This window comes from Mauremys mutica, chromosome 7, assembly GCF_020497125.1.
Source record: "Mauremys mutica isolate MM-2020 ecotype Southern chromosome 7, ASM2049712v1, whole genome shotgun sequence".
NCBI lineage: Eukaryota > Metazoa > Chordata > Testudines > Geoemydidae > Mauremys > Mauremys mutica.
This window is the reverse complement of record NC_059078.1, coordinates 56,003,516-56,020,883: the sequence shown is the minus strand read 5'-3', so window position 1 is coordinate 56,020,883 and position 17,368 is coordinate 56,003,516. Positions and strand designations below refer to the sequence as shown.

The following is a 17,368-nucleotide window of genomic DNA, read 5'->3' as shown; positions in this document are numbered from 1 at the left end:
CAGCCACACGTCAGTGAGAGATCCATGGTACATGGGGGGGGGGGAGAGGGTGAGATTGACGTGACACATGTGAGGGACAACTCTGGCCCCTTACCAAAAGCAGAATCAAATACCTAATCATAGGCAGCACAGCAGCTGAGAGTGCAGAAGAGCAGGGAGGCTGGGCTCATCGGTCTGAACTCTCCTATCGTGTGTCTGAGCTTGAGGGAGAAAGTGAGGAGAGGGCTTTTCGGGGGACTCCAGAGGAGGTGGATGCCATTTGTGGAGATGGAAGGGGGAGTCGCCACCCCGTAAGAGCTGGGGTTTTGCTTTGAAGAGTGGAAGCGGTTATCAGAGAAGGAAAGAAACCAAAAGTGCTGAAGTCATGGGAGCTGAAGAGGAGGTGCTGGTCACACTGTCTGGAGGGGCCCCCTGGGGCTTCAGGCTGCAGGGGGGCTCTGAGCAGAAAAGACCTCTTCAAGTGTCAAAGGTAGGACTGGAGGATGTTAACTGTCCAGAGCAAGGCTATGCAGTTGATCCCAGATATGATAGGAGAGTCAGGCATCTTCCACTGTCATTAAGGAATGCTCTATTAACCTAGTGGATCTGAAAGGAGATCTTGGGTGGGACGGTCTGGCAGTGCCCAGAGAAGGGTGAGGGTTCTGAAATGTGTGTTACTGAGCTGGAAATAGACAGGCTACTGGCAGGCGAGGATCTCCTTTCTTCCACTGATGCCCATCACTGCTCCCATCACAAGCAGAACCTTGATAATCCAGACACTTTATAATCTGCACAATTCTCCTCACTTGTAAGCAAAGATATAACAGCAGCAACAGTGCAGGAGTGAGAACTCATATTACTGAGGCTTCATGGCTTGTCTAATACATCCAGCGGCATATTATGAAGTGTGAAAATCATTAAAACTATTTGACAGTGGTCAAATGAAAGGAACAAAAGCCATTTTGTGATGCAATGTTCAAGCTTTTTCTTTAGCTATATTTGTCCACTAAATTGAAGAATTCTACCATCACAATGGGTCTCACAGAAATCAGTGCAAATTACTGTGAGTCTCCTGTATTGGCAGAAGATATATAATTGCTTTCTAAGCTGAATGTGAGCAGCAGCTATTGGTTCAGGTTCCAAGAAACTGAGGGGAGGAGAGGGGAGAATAAAACAGGAATCAAGACAAACCTTGAATTGTGTTCTTTCTGATCTGCAGTTCTCTTTTCAAAGTTATCACTGAGGAGTGTTGAAGTATGACAGCTAGAAAAAAAATCCCTCTGCTTTATTAATTCACAACTGCTGCCTTAGCCTTGACCCAAGGATATTGGAGGATGGCAGTGTCACCAGCAGCAAGGGCAGGAAGGTCCTGTAACCAGCCTGTCCCTGTGGAAGAGCATTGGAGAAGGGCATTCTGTAGAAGTTCAGCCAAATGACATAGAATAGCTTAGCTTGGTCCCCAGCTATAAGTCTCTAAAATGGGGAAAGATGATGATCACCAAAGAGAGAACTTCTTCACAAACTCAGTGTGCTGTGGGGAAACAAAGCCAGCACCTGTGGGCCTACCTATCCAGAGGTTCTGTGAGAACAGGATTTTTGGCATCCCCATAAACTATGCAGCCGGGAGTTATTTCTGTTGCCAGTTTTGCACGGCACTTGGGAAGGGGCTCTCAATGCGTCTGGGCCTGTCACATGCAGTCAGGAAGGGAGCTGTCATTAAAGTCAGGCCTGCCCAGGTTGGATGGTATGGCATTCAGATAGTGCGGTGATGAGTGTGGCACAGAAGCATAGATAGTTAGATAGATAGATAGATAGGAAGGAATTGTCAGTGAACTCAGAGCTGACAAAGAAAGGCGCTCTCTGAGAAAGTAGGGTGCCAAGATGAAAATAGAAAAACATTGCATTAGCATACAAGAAATACGATTAGTGTTGTGGCTCACACAGCAGAGACTATTTGGATGGGGAGGGGAAGGATAAAACAAGAATAAAGGTGAACTTTGAGATGGTGCTATAGATGTTACGGATATGACTGTGCTGTAGATACAGACACTCCCCGGGTTACGCAAATCCGACTTACGAAAATCCGGACTTACGGAAAAAGTTCAGTATGTTCCGTAAGCTTTCTTTTCTTTCTTTTTTTTTTTTGCGTAATTGTTGGAGACACATTCCCGACTTACGCAAAATTCGACTTAAGCAAGGCATTCCGGAATGGAATGCTTGCGTAAGTCAGGGAGCTTCTGAACTGGGAAATGTTTGTGCAGATAAAGGGGGAGGACTACAAAAAAGTCCAGTGCTGTGATCATAGAGAATTTCAATGATCAGATACTGATTAGGAAAACCATTGTAGAAACCCTATAGCAGGATGCATACCCATGGAGATAGTACCAGATTGCTTCTGTATACCAGCACACCTTGTAATGAAGTGGCAACCAGGCCAGAGACTAATCTAGGCCTAATAAGTGGAAATGAGCCAAGCATGATAAATGAATGGTGGTTACACAGGGACATAGGAATTGCCATACTGGATCAGGCTGATGGTCAGTCCAGTCGCATATCCTGTTTCTTGCGGTGGCCAATGTTGGATGGTTCACAGGAAGGGTTAAAACGGCCGTAGTGCATCTAATTATCTAATAGTGTACTATGGAGAAAAACTATCTCATCTCAGCTGGTGATCAGCTTATGCCCTGAGGTATGAGAATTGATAGTCCTGGTAACTATACCCTAACTATAAACAGCTGATTATTATGAACATCTAGTCCTTTACTTGTCTGATTAAAACCTTACTTAGTTACAGTATACCTCTACCCCGATAGAACGCTACCCGATATTACACGAATTCGGACATAACGCGGTAAAGCAGCGGGGAGCCCCGAGCCCTTTAAAGGGCCACCTGAGCCCTGCTGCTTTACCGCATTATATCCAAATTTGCGTGGAGCCCCAGGCTCTTTTAATCCCAGTAGGGGCTCTGGCAGCTGGGCTTGGGTGGTGATTTAAAGGGCCAGAGGCTCTGGCCGCTGCGAGGAGCCCCAGGACCTTTAAATCCCCACTGGAGCCCTGCTGCCGAAGCTCCGGTGGTGATTTAAAGGGCCCGGGGCTCCCCACAGCAGCTGGAGCACCGGGCCCTTTAAATCACCGCTGGGGAAGCTGATCCAGTACCGGACTGAACCCGATATAACGCAGTCTCACCTACAAGGCAGTGAGATTTTTTAGCTCTCGAGGACCGCGTTATATTGGGGTAGAGGTGTATTTGTCTCATTAATATCATGCAGCAGGAGGTTTCACACACTAATTAAACATTGCATAAGTAGGTTTCAGAGTGATAGCCATGTTAGTCAGTATCAGCAAAAAGAATGAGGAATACTTGTATCACTTTAGAGACTAACAAATTTATTTGGGCATAAGCTTTCACGGACTAAAACTCACTTCATCAAGTGCATGCAGTGGAAAATACAGTAGGAAGATAGATATACATAAAGAACATGAAAAAATGGGTGTTGCCATACTAACTATAATGAGAGTAATTAATTAAGGTGGGCTATTATCAGCAGGAGAAAAAAAATACTTTTGTAGTGATAATCAGGATGACCCATTTCCAACAGTTGACAAGAAGGTGTGAGTAACAGAAGGGGGAAAAATTAGCATGGGGAAATAGTTTTTACTTTGTGTAATGACCCATCCACTCCCAGTCTTTATTCAAGCCTAATTTAATGGTGTCCAGTTTGCAAATTAATTCCAATTCTACAGTTTCTCGTTGGAGTCTGTTTTTGAAGTTTTTTTGTTGGAGTATTGTGATTTTGAGATCTGTAATTGAGTGACCAGGGAGGTTGAAGTGTTCGCCGACTGGTTTTTGAATGTTATAATTCTTGACATCTGATTTGTGTCCATTTATTCTTTTGCGCAGAGACTGTCCAGTTTGGCCAATGTACATGGCAGAGGGACATTGCTGGCACATGATGGCATATATCACATTGGTAGATGTGCAGGTGAACGAGCCTCTGATAGTGTGGCTGATGTGATTAGGTCCTATGATGGTGTCCCCTGAAAAGATATGTGGACAGAATTGGCAATGGGCTTTGTTGCAAGGATAGGTTCCTGGGTTAGTGTTTTTGTTGTGTGGTGTGTGGTTGCTGGTGAGTATTATCACTTCAAAAGTTTTTTTTCTCCTGCTGATAATAGCCCACCTTAACTGATTACTCTCATTATAGTTAGTATGGCAACACCCATTTTTTCATGTTCTCTGTGTATATATATCTTCCTACTGTATGTTCCACTGCATGCATCCGATGAAGTGGGTTTTAGCCCACGAAAACTTATGTCCAAATACATTTGTTAGTCTCTAAGGTGCCACAAGTATTCCTCGTTCTTATTGCATAAGTAGTATTTCCTTGTAGCCAGTTCCTGTTTAACTTGAGTAGCCTTTTGTTCTTTATAAGGCAAGGTAAATTGGTGTGCCTGGCTGACTTGCACTGCACTGTTCTTTATTTTATATTATAAAAGCACCATTATCATAGTTCCTCTTAATCTTCTCCTTTGTCAAATAAACATCCTAGTTTTTTTTAATGTGCTTTGCATATGGAAGCCCTTGATATGTTTAATCACTTTTATTGCTGTTCCCTGGACCTTTTTTATATTTACTGTGGCTTGAGACAAGATGTAGAAAACTGAATGCAGCCTGTACCAGACATGTATTAAATTTCATTAGAATATTTTTCATATTATTCTCTATCCTTTTCCTAATACATCATACAATCTTATCTGTTTTTTTATTGTTTGTTTGTTCTACCATTGCTGCACTTTGACCCAATATTTTTGTTGAGCTGTTCTCGGTGATGCCAAGAACTTTCTTTAAAGCTGCAGCTAATTTAGAACTCATCAGTGGTTACACTGTCATAGACTCATAGAGTCATAGACTTTAAGGTCAGAAGGGACCATCATGATCATCTAGTCTGACCTCCTGCACAATGCAGGCCACAGAATCTCACCCACCCATTTCTGCAACAAACCCCTAACTTATGTCTGAGCCATTGAAGGCCTCAAATCATGGTTTAAAGACTTCAAGGTGCAGAGAATCTTCCAGCAAGTGACCCATGCCCCATGCTGCAGAAGAAGGTGAAAACCACCCAGGGCTTCTGCCAATCTGCCCTGGAGGAAAATTCCTTCTTGACCCCAAATATGGAGATCAGCTAAACCCTGAGCATGTGGGCAAGACTCACCAGCCAGACACCCAGGAAAGAATTCTCTGTAGTAACTCAGATCCCACCCCATCTAACATCCCATCACAGACCATTGGGCATATTTACTGCTAATAGTCAAAGATCAATTAATTGCCAAAATTAGGCTATCCCATCATACCATCCCCTCCATAAACTTATCAAGCTTAGTCTTGAAGCCAGATATGCCTTTTGCCCCCACCGCTCCCCTTGGAAGGCTGTTCCAGAACTTCACTCCTCTGATGGTTAGAAACCTTCATCTAATTTCAAGTCTAAACTTCCTGATAGCCAGTTTATATCCATTTGTTCTTGTGTCCACATTGGTACTGAGCTTAAATAATTCCTCTCCCTCCCTGGTATTTATCCCTCTGATATATTTATAGAGAGCAATCATATCTCTCCTCAGCCTTCTTTTGGTTAGGCTAAACAAGCCGAGCTCTTTGAGTCTCCTTTCATATGACAGGTTTTCCATTCCTTGGATCATCCTAGTAGCCCTTCTCTGTACCTGTTCCAGTTTGAATTCATCCTTCTTAAACATGAGATACCAGAACTGCACACAATATTCCAGATGAGGTCTCACCAGTGCCTTGTATAACGGTACTAACACCTCCTCATCTTTGCTGGAAATACCTCGCCTGATGCATCCCAAGACCGCATTAGCTTTTTTCACGGCCCTATCACCTTGGTGGCTCATAGTCATCTTGTGATCAACCAATACTCCGAGATCCTTCTCCTCCTTTGTTACTTCCAACTGATGAGTCCCCAGCTTATAACAACATGGTTTTACAAAAGGTAGATCATTCTAAACCAACCTGATCTCCTTCTTTTGTTGTAAACTGTCCTTTCCAACGTGTCATCACTGAGTTTGCCTCAACTGAATAAAGAAACAGGTTAAAAATGGGATTTGAAGCTGCTTCTCCATACAGAAACCAAGTCATCTTACAAGGAGAATACGTAGCTTGAGTAGGTGTTTTAAACCTCGTGGCTACATGAAGGGCTCAGTTGTGAGCCCCACTCCAGGCAGCACAAAGGGGGAGAGAACAGCTGGATCCTCATGCTGGGCCTAGCTGATGCAGAACTGGCATAGCTGGCTTCTATGCCACCCCATCTTCCACAGCCTCTGTTTAAGGGACATGCTCAGAGTGAGCTGCACTCTGGCAATCAGCTCCTGGGCTGATGTAATTTAAAGCAGCCCTGCTCTAAACTACACCAAGGGGCACACCAGGCTGGTCTCAGGATCAGGGAGATGCACATGACTTCCTCTACTCAACTGTGCCCAGGATCCAGTGACCCTAGTACTATCAGCAGGTCTGAAGCACCAATATTAAACTGTGGCTGGGCCAGCTTTAGGGTTGACTCGTACCCTAGATTAACTGGCAGATATGTACGCCTAGCAGCTCACAGCCAAGCACAGAGACACTTAGTAACTATTTTGCTCCACATAGGCAATCAGCTGTAATGTCTGTATGGTAAAGCCATATGTAAGGTATGGCCCTGGCATGGAGGAAGGGCAGCATCACAACTCTCAGACTTGGCAGGAATGAAGAGCGAGTTAAAGGAAATGTAAGAATTCAATAATGCTTGGGAAACCCACAGTCGAAAAGGGTAAATGGTTTAACATACAGCTGGGAAAGCTGCACCAAAAGTCAATCCAGTAATAAATAAGCTAACAGGGCAACAGATTTTATTAACGAGCTAGACAGGCGGATGCCCTAACACACTGTGGCACAAAAACAATGTTGCTGGCAGCATAGTAGATAGAGGCCAGAAGCTCTGGCCTCTGCATGCCCAATACATCTAGGCTGCACCGTGGAAAGGGCCCAGCTGCCCTTACCAGCTTTCAGAGTGCTCCTGAACTTGTTTTATGGCTTTTCCGTAGTTAGGCAGGTGCTGCGGCCACCACTCAGAAGGTATTTAGGAAGCAGTGGTTGTGGAACTCAGTTCATGGTGTAGCTACAGAAAGCTCAGTCAGCCATTCAGGGTGTGTGGTCGCACAGGTATCTTGAGCATGAGAGAGCTGCAAGCTAGGCACCCAGCAGGAGGGTAACACTGAGTAGGATCAGCCCTGCTGCTGACCTTTAGGAACAGAATGGCTTTTCAGGAGACTCCCGGATTAGCTCCCATCCTCCCAGGTGAGGTGAAGAGTTAGGATTGTCAGGCCCAGGGTAGAAGGTGAAGTGTACACGGAGAACCAGATCCTCAGCTGGTGCAAATCTGCATAACCAATTTACATCAACTGATGGTCTGGCTCTCGATTCCCTGGGCATCACCAGTGTTCAGGATTAAGGGCAAGGAAAGAACACGCACATGGACACATCATCTGAAAATGGAATAAAAAGACTAGAGCCATGGTTGGACAAGCATATGCAAAATCAGAGAGAGCTTGTTCCATGCTCTTTGTGTTAGTTTTGCTGTGAAGTCAGGACCAGTTCTTAAATCATATAAATGTGTATTCAGTCTCATGATACAGCTGCTCAGTAACTCCCACTAATTCACCTAGTTAGCGCCTCACAATTTGCCCTCAGCGATAATTCCACTTCCAGGTCTCTTTCTCAAACTCTTCCCTTTTAAATCCTTTCCCCTTCTCTGTAGGATCCAGGCTGACTGTTACTTAGTTTTTGCCCGCTGTCTAAGAACTGTCCCAGCTTTGTGCTGAAGCTGTCTCAGATGGCTCCATCCTTTATAGCCTGTCCACTCACAGCCAGGCAGATGCTACTATCCCCTTGGAGGCCAGAAGTCCCTTTAGTGGATGGCTGTCAGTGATTACAGTGGAAGCCTCCAAAGGCTGATCTGATTTCCTCCATGCATTCATACCTAATGCTGCCAGCCAAAATGTCATGAGGCACCTGAAGGTTCCTGCCAGCTCTGTATACCAGGAGCCATCCTGAGTACTAGAGATGGATGTTGCCTTTGTCTTACCGCCCACCAGGGCCGGCTTTAGGAAGTGCGGGGCCCAATTTGAACAATTTCAACGGAGCCCCGGCAGGGATGAATAAAAAACACACATGTAAAACAACACGTGGGGCTTGTACTCACCGGGTGGTGCTCCGAGTCTTCGGCAGCAGGTCTTCACTCACTCCAGGTCTTTGGCGGCACTGAAGGACCCGCCGCCGAAGTGCTGCCGAAGACCCAGAGCAAGCAAAGTGCTGCTGAAGACCCGGAGCGCTGCCAGGTGAGTAAAAATTAAAACGGTGCCTCTAGCCAGGGAAGGGATTCTCACTGGGCGTGGGGCCCTCTTAGGCGCGGGGCCCGATTCGGGGGAATTGGTGGAATAGGCCTAAAGCCGGCCCTGCCACCCGCATCTGGTAAAGAGTTTTTGATGGGTTCCTCACCACCACTGCGGACTGTGCTACAGATCCACACAGTGTGTGCTCCAATCAAAGCAACCATGTCCCTTCTCAACTGGTTCTTTATTTAGGTTCTCCACTTGGGCCAATTGCACTCTGCATTTTGTTAGCCTTATGGTATACACAGGAGGACTGAGCTTTTGCAAGGTGATTTTACTATGCCTGTGTTCATCTTCATATTCTACTAGTATGATTGGTAGAGATGTTTTCTTCTCAGCCCTCATTGTCTCTCAGACTAAAAGTATTGTGGTGGTAAACTGTGATCCAATCTGCTGTCTGCACTGCTGGTGGATGCCAGCTCAAAGCAATTTTGTTTGCAAGGATTTTTATTTTAAGCTTGCATTTACCTATTTGCTGCAGAATGCTTTTACTATGTGGCACCAGCACTTAGTGCCATATCTGCAGACTAGTTTTTCCTCTCATTGTTGTTCCTGGTCTTATATTAAAAACTGGGGCAGCAAGCTAGTAGTTCTCATGGCATTTCTGAGAAGTGCAGGTTTTGTCTGGGTCCCTGGGCTGGCTTTGGGCACACAGGCATGATTTTACTGTGTTTGGTGTAATCCACCCTGTGCTCTTCTGCCTTTCCCTGCACTGCACCAGCCTGTGCTATTTATAACATGTTGTGTTAATTTAGTGCTGGCAAAACATAACATATTGACAGCTCTGGAGACTGAGGTTACCAGTTTATCCCCAGAATACGTGTGGCATGTGGCAATGTGATGTCCCTCACAATGCTTTATCACCATGCCCCCAGAGGAATCACCCAGAGAGTAATTCAAGCTTAATGACCATTCCAGCTTTGGCCCCTCTACTACCAGCAAGAAGAATCATAAGTGACAATTGTGGTGCCTGTTTCTGCAGTCCTCAGACCCTTGGCTGAAACCACCAGACACTTTCCATGTAGGTCACCAATTAAAGGCCAACATCTTTTGGCCCCTCTTGTCATGGGCCTTGTTACTCCAGTTTTACACCACAGTAACTCCAATGCGTTCAGTGCAGTTATACTGCCATAAAAACTGTAGTAACACAAGGAGCAATCAGGCCCCCGAGCTGCATTCCAACCACCAACTGACAGGTGAAAGGCTGTTATATGAAACTGCTACCAATCCCTCTAGCCATCGAGTTCCTCCAGCTTTCGTCTTCCTGCTGTAAATGTGGCACTGACTCAGAGTGGTCCTGTTTCCCACACTTCTTGCCCATTGGTTGGGCCTTTCCCCCACCACCCCTTCTCATGGCATTCTAGATCTCTCATATTCCTGTGCTCACTTTGCTCTGTCCATCTCAGGTTCAAGTTTCCCTCACCCTCTCTTTCCACAGCAGCAAAGTCTCGCTCCCTATGAAGAGGCATTTGTCTGGGGCTAGATCTGCTTCTCTGAGCAATAGTCCTCTGAGGGCTTGATCCTGCCTCCACTGATGTCAATTGGGAGCAGAATCTGGCCTGCAAGTGAATCTTGGGGATGCCACACATGATTTGGTTTCTGCTCAATGAATCGTTTGTATCCCAAAAGCTGGGGCTCACAGCTTGCTGACATATGCATCTGACTCCAGCCTTCATATAAAAACCTGATATCTTGCTGCTTCATTCTGTTTCAGGTCAAGTACTTATCTAATGTCTTCAGTAGCTATTCTAGTGTAATTGGCATTATTGCTTAGCAACGTTGCTATATCTCACTCAGTTCTCATCTTCTCTCCCCAGTGAAGTAATCGAAAACCTTTATCTTCATAGCTTTCTCTCGATCCTCTGTGGTCAACTCTGTGTACAGATCTGTTTCCAGCCTTGAGCTGAGCTTTTGTCTTAGAAGACTGGAGTTTCTGGTAATCTCAGCCATCCATGCTGTCTGCTCAGAGTGGTCTATGTCTGCTGCTTTCTGTCTGAATGGACTGTCAGATTAAATAAAAATAATGGGACTGATTCTCCTACAGTGATGCCAACCAGTAGAAATCAGGTGTATGTGAGATCAAAGTCAGGCTCTGTATATCACAAAAATTCCCTAGCCCATGTCGCTAATAAGGCCTTCCATTACTGACATGGAAATAACTTCACAAACATAGTTCACTTTTCACCACTGATGGTCCTTGTTTTATTTTTTGCTACCCCTCATCTTGGCTACTGAAAGCAGGCTGATAAGTTTCACTCCCTGGTTTGCCTGCTCTAACACAACCCTATTTGTGTTTCCAGTGCTGTAGGGGAATACGTCAATTTAAACCAATTATATGTTCACTGAAATTTAACACAACCACCTTGTGGCAGGACCCACTCGCTCCTGCCTCTGCTCAAGTCCACAAACTGCTTAGAGACCCTTGTGCTGGTAAAATATCTGGTGCAGTTTATTTACAATGTTGGTTCCCATCACCTTTGTACAATATACAGCTATATTCCTACAGTCTTAGGCAGCCTTCAGCATAGGGTGACCAAATGGCAACTGTGAAAAAATAGGACAGGGGGTGGGGGGAAATAGGCGCCTATATAAAAAAAAGTCCCCAAAAACGGGACTGTCCCTTTAAAAATGGGACATCTGGTCACCCTACCCCACCAGGTCCTGAGGTTGTCAGGTGCCCAGTTTTCGACCAGAAAGTGTCCAGATCTACTGACGACACCACAGGTGCTGGCTTGCTCTTTTTCCTGGGACTGCTCAACCCCTGCCCCAGGTCCCACCCACACTCCACTCCTTCCCCCAAGCCCCACCCCACTCCATCTCTCCCCGCCTTTGCTCTGCCCCTTCCCGCTCAGTTCTGCCCTCTCCCACGAGCGCGCCTCATCCTCACTCCTCCCAAAGGCTCTTACGTAAATTAAGCTGTCATGGGATAAAAGGGAAGGTCCTTTCATGGACTGAGAACTGGTTAAAGGACAGGGAACGAAGGGTAGGAATTAATGGTAAATTTTCAGAATGGAGAGGGGTAACTAGTGGTGTTCCCCAAGGGTCAGTCCTAGGACCAATCCTATTCAATTTATTCATAAATGATCTGGAGAAAGGAGTAAACAGTGAGGTGGCAAAGTTTGCAGATGATACTAAACTGCTCAAGATAGTTAAGACCAAAGCAGATTGTGAAGAACTTCAAAAAGATCTCACAAAACTAAGTGATTGGGCAACAAAATGGCAAATGAAATTTAATGTGGATAAATGTAAAGTAATGCACATTGGAAAAAATAACCCCAACTATACATACAACATGATGGGGGCTAATTTAGCTACAACGAGTCAGGAAAAAGATCTTGGAGTCATCGTGGATAGTTCTCTGAAGATGTCCACGCAGTGTGCAGAGGCGGTCAAAAAAGCAAACAGGATGTTAGGAATCATTAAAAAGGGGATAGAGAATAAGACTGAGAATATATTATTGCCCTTATATAAATCCATGGTACGCCCACATCTCGAATACTGTGTACAGATGTGGTCTCCTCACCTCAAAAAAGATATTCTAGCACTAGAAAAGGTTCAGAAAAGGGCAACTAAAATGATTAGGGGTTTAGAGAGGGTCCCATATGAGGAAAGATTAAAGAGGCTAGGACTCTTCAGTTTGGAAAAGAGAAGACTAAGGGGGGACATGATAGAGGTATATAAAATCATGAGTGATGTTGAGAAAGTGGATAAGGAAAAGTTATTTACTTATTCCCATAATACAAGAACTAGGGGTCACCAAATGAAATTAATAGGCAGCAGGTTTAAAACAAATAAAAGGAAGTTCTTCTTCACACAGCGCACAGTCAACTTGTGGAACTCCTTACCTGAGGAGGTTGTGAAGGCTAGGACTATAACAGTGTTTAAAAGGGGACTGGATAAATTCATGGTGGCTAAGTCCATAAATGGCTATTAACCAGGATGGGTAAGAATGGTGTCCCTAGCCTCTGTTCGTCAGAGGATGGAGATGGATGGCAGGAGAGAGATCACTTGATCATTGCCTGTTAGGTTCACTCCCTCTGGGGCACCTGGCATTGGCCACTGTCGGTAGACAGATACTGGGCTAGATGGACCTTTGGTCTGACCCGGTACGGCCTTTCTTATGTTCTTATGTTCTCCCCCCCCCCCAGCGCCTCCTGCACACCATGGAACAGCTGATTATGGCAGGCAGAAGGGCTGGGAGGAGTTGATTGGCGGGGCCACCTGCAGGCAGGAGGTGCTGGGTGGGAGGTAGGAAACTGGCTACTGGTGGGTGCTAAGCACCTGCTAATTTTTTTCTGTCAGTGCTCCAGTCCTGGAGCACCCATGGAGTCAATGCCTATGCCAGACACCCAAAGTCCAGTTAACACGGGCCAGGAGTAGACGCCAGGTTATGAACCACACCAGCCTCTACTCAGCCAGGGCTGCCTCCTACCTGTGTTGGGCAGCTGCAACTCCCAGCCCGGCTCCACAGGTGAGTCCCTTCCAAACCAGGCATGGGCGGGGGTAGGGGGGGAAAGTGGCAAGCGATGGGGACCAGGGTAAAGAGAAGCAAATGGGGTCGGGGCCTTGGGAAAGAGGCAAGGTGTGGTGGAGCCTTGGAGGAAGAGGCAGGGCAGGGCCTCGGAAGGCAGGGTGGGGCCAGGTAGATTCTGGCACTCCTGCTGGAGTAGGGTGACCATACATCCAGTTTTGGCTGTGACAGTTCCTTTTTTAAGCCCTGTCCCGATTTTTTTTTTGGCAAAAGTGGGCATTTGTCCTATTTTTTCTTGCTAACTTGGTCAGTTGGTAAGAGCAATCGGGAAAAATGCCTACTTTTGTCAAAAAAGTGGGGTGTGGAGGAACATACAGGGGGATGGGGAACAGTGATGCCAGCCTCATGCAGGATGCAGGCAGGGCTCGAGCGAGCAGCAACACCAGCCCTGTGCGAGGAAAGGGGGCAGGGTTCAGGTGTGTGGCTTGGGCCAGGAAAGGGGCTCGGGCAAGTGGCTCAGGCCAGCCTTGCCCGGGGGGGGAGGCCCTCAGGCTAGCCCTACACAGTGTCCCATTTTCCCTTTGAGAAATATGGTCATCCTATGCTGGAGTATCCAGTTTTTAAATATTACAAAGTTGACAACCCTACTTTCTCCCTTTTACTGCCTGCTTCCCTCCTCTTACTGCCTTCCTGTGCCTTTTTGCTCTGCCTAATGGCTTAATTAGCTTTCCAGCTCTCCTCCACCCACTGCTTAGGCACACCTCTTTTTAACCTGGGCTGTGCAGTGTTGGATTGGAGCTGGCTCAGCAGCTGTTGCCCAGGTGCTGTCACACACCTGAAAAGGTTTCACGTTATAGCCAGTTCCATAAATCAGCTTCTCCCCTTCAACTGTAAAACTTTCACTATTAAAATGAAATACAAAGCTAAATAAATAAAACATTAAGATTGTTGGACAGCATCCTTTGTCCAGCACTGCGCAGTGTTCATTACATGTAAAACGCATAGGTATGTGCCCAACACAGTGCCTGCCAGCTGACTGGTCACTAGAGACAAGAATTAGCTCAGTCTCTAGAGACCACGCTATGCATACACCACTGGGCAAATGTTCAGGGGCTGTATAGGATGCATTTTGCAAGCCAGGATTGACTGTTGTCCTCCAGCCCTCCACTGTGTGGCAAGGGAAGCAAGACGGAAGACCAGCCTGGGTCTCCCCACATCTCCTGCTTCACTCCAGTTACTGGTGGCTGCTGGAGAGACTGGCAGGGGTTTAGAGAAGATAACCCTCCCCCACCCCCATTCCACATTGAGTCCCACATATGAGAGTAAGCAGTTACTGCACGAACTGCCCTTTGGTAGGAGAAGCCATAACCTTTACTCCTGAAAGGCACTGCAAATTGCTTGTGATTGTTCACAGCACAATCCCTTTTCTAAGGGAGCTTGGGTGAAAGGCTTCGAGAATGGCCCTTGGCTGGGATCAGACTAGACATGAAGCTGCTGTGTTTTAATCAGGACATCTCCATTATTAGTGCTCCAGCTTGTGTCACCCCACACATACCGCTATCTAAATATAGTTCACACTGAAGGACAGATGCTGCCAATCTACATCTGACTCCCTCCTACCCCCCACTTTCGTTCTGTTCCCAAAGCTCTGCCGAAATCCCCAGCAATTACTTGGTCCTTTCATCTCCCTGGGGCTGTAACAGGAAGATTTTCTTGACTCTCCTCCCTGCCCTACCTCCATGCTCTCTCCTTCTGCTCAATCCCTTCTCCTCTCCTGTCTTCCTCACTTGCTGCCTTCACCTATTTTTCTTTCTTCCCTTACTTTCCCTTCCTTAGAATCATAGGGTTGGAAGAGACCTCAGGAGGTCATCTAGTCCAACCCCCTGCTCAAAGCAGGACCAATCCCCAGATTTTTACCCCCAGTTCCCCAATGGTCCCCTCAAGAATTGAACTCACAACACTGGGTTTAGCAGGCTAATACTCAAACCACTGAGCTAACCCCCTATGTAAGTATGTGTGTCATCCCACAGAAGCAAATGAGTTGATAGCAGCCTTCAACTACCTGAAGGGGGGTTCCAAAGAGGATGGAACTCGGCTGCTCTCAGTGGTGGCAGATGAGAGAACAAGGAGTAATGGTCTCAAGTTGCAGTGGGGGAGGTCTAGGTTGGATATTAGGAAACACTATTTCACTAGGAGGGTGGTGAAGCACTGGAATAGGTTACCTAGGGAGGTGGTGGAATCTCCATCCTTAAGGGTTTTTAAGGCCCGGATTGACAAAGCCCTGGCTGGGATGATTTAGTTGGTGTTAGTCCTGCTTTGAGCAAGGGATTGGACTAGATGACCTTCTGAAGTCTCTTCCGGCCCTAATATTCTATGATTTCTATGAAATGGAGACTGAGAGGAATGAAAAACCACTCCCCTCTGGGTACCTCCAGGTGTCCTCTTGTTTTGGAATCTCCTCACCGTGGTAGCTGCTGGTACCAGAGGGGGCTGAATTAGCTCTTTGGAGGGTGATCCCAGTTCTAACAAAAATGTGAGGTGAATAGGGCAGGGAGAACAGCAGGCCAGGAAGATACATGATGCTCACAGAACTGGCGGGAGGGGAAGATTCTTTGGGGTTTGTTTTTCTCCAAAAGGAGGAACCATGGTGCCAAGCATAGTGGCACCTCAGAGAAGCACCCACACCAAAGGCCCTCAGCATTGAGGCCACCATCCTGGGCTCCCTCCTCAGAGCTCACCAAAGCAGCTTCTGAAATTGACAAGAAAGGGGTTGCAAGGGGCTCACACCCCACAATGCCAGTGCAGGGTGCAGAGAGGTTCCCTCAGGTTCCTTTTAAATTCCACTTTTCATCTCATTTTCCATCTCATTGGTACAGCTGCTGTCCAACACCTTTCTCCCCTAGCCAGGACCATAGGCTAACTCCTTCCAGTTACTGGTGTTGCGGTTCCTGGCTGGCCAGCAGGGAGTGTTATTTTGACAAGGTGAGTAGGTCCTGTAGCCGGCATGGCAGCCTGTGCAGCATGCCTGGGCTGTGATGTCTACTGACCTCCCACTGAGCAAGGTGAGCAGGCTGTGACTTAGCCAGTCTGTGGTCAACGTGTTTGTGCCATTCCCCGTCCAGAGATGGATGTCACTGGCATAGTGCACCACACTGGCCTGGCTGCCAAATAGCCCCATCCTTTCTGCAGGATGTGCATATTTCCTCCTCTCCCCATAATAGCCTCTGCTGTCTTCAGCCCTGGGCTGCGCTCACACAGAACTCCCAGCAGAATCCAGCTGCTCTGTGAATACACTGTTCCTAGCTCTGCTCCGAGAGGGGATTGATACACCCATGTGCAGCTGGATCCAGGAGCACTGACATCTGGGAAGCCTTTCATCCTATTTTTAGGCTCTATATTTCTCCACCTGTAATGGGAATTGGCTTCTTTTTCCAAGGAGAAGGGAGGATGAGAAGGAACTGGAGCCCCCTTGCTGGCCTACACGGGCTAGCACTGAAATACCTGTCTCTTCTGTTTTTCTGTGCACGCCTGTGCGCAGCCCAGGCCATAGTCTCCAGGATCCTGTGCTGGTGGCTGAGTGGAAAGTCCCTCCCAAACACGGCTAAAGTCTGTTATTGAATCATGCCCCTCAGCCTGCTCCTTGCAGATCTCGCTGTCCATACTGCTTCCCCCAAGTCCAAACCTAACTAAAATGAGAGCATGAAATGCACCCAAATCCACACTCACCCCGCCTGGGTGTGCATCCAGCATCCATGCTCACCCACCCTGGCCAGCACACGGATACTCCAGTGAGGGAGGGCCCTGTAGGACCCTAAATAGGCTGACAGATCAATTCATTGGTTCTGCCTGTCTCCACCCCATCCCCACATCCAACTGGCACAAACTGGCATGTAGGAGAACAATGGGATGGGAAGAGCAACCTCTTTGATACTGCTGACAGAGCTTACCCCATGCGCTCTCTCCAACATCAGAAACAACACAGTCTGAGGGCTAGTCCCCACTTGGTGCCGATAGGGTGACCAGCTGTCCCGATTTTATAGGGACAGACCCCGATTCTTGGGTCTTTTTCTTATATAGGCTCCTATTACCCCCCACTGCCTACCCTGATTTTTCATATTTGCTCTATGGTCACCCTAGGTACCAAGCATGGAGCCTCTTGGTCCTCGAGCAATGGGTGGCATTTCTCGAAATGCCCATGGGACTTCCTTGCATCTGTGTCCTGTCTCTGATGTATCTTGTGTCTCAGCTGGGAGATGTGGAGTTTTTTTATTGTCTCTCTGTCTGGCTAACAGCTGCCCGGGAGCAGGAGGGGGTAGGGGGTGGGGCTCTGATAAGAGCAGAGGAGTTGTTCTTTCTCCAGGCAGGGTTTATTATGGGCCCTCACATTCTCATTCCAGGCTGCGGAGGAGAAGGAGGTGAACAGCCAGGGTGAGGAGAGATTGGAGGCTGAACTTATGGATGCGTCAGCTTGGATGAGCCAGC

At 47.0% G+C, this 17,368-nt stretch overlaps 1 protein-coding gene across 1 annotated transcript in view; it reads left to right on the top strand.

The window, feature by feature from the left end:
• The first annotated feature begins 364 nt into the window (after positions 1 to 364).
• The window catches only part of SYNPO2L (synaptopodin 2 like), a 62,713-nt gene continuing 45,709 nt past the window's right edge, over positions 365 to 17,368 (top strand). The window contains exon 1 of the mRNA XM_045025324.1: positions 365 to 469. Coding sequence (XP_044881259.1) covers positions 365 to 469 — 105 coding nt within the window. The remainder of the gene's footprint in view (positions 470 to 17,368) is intronic.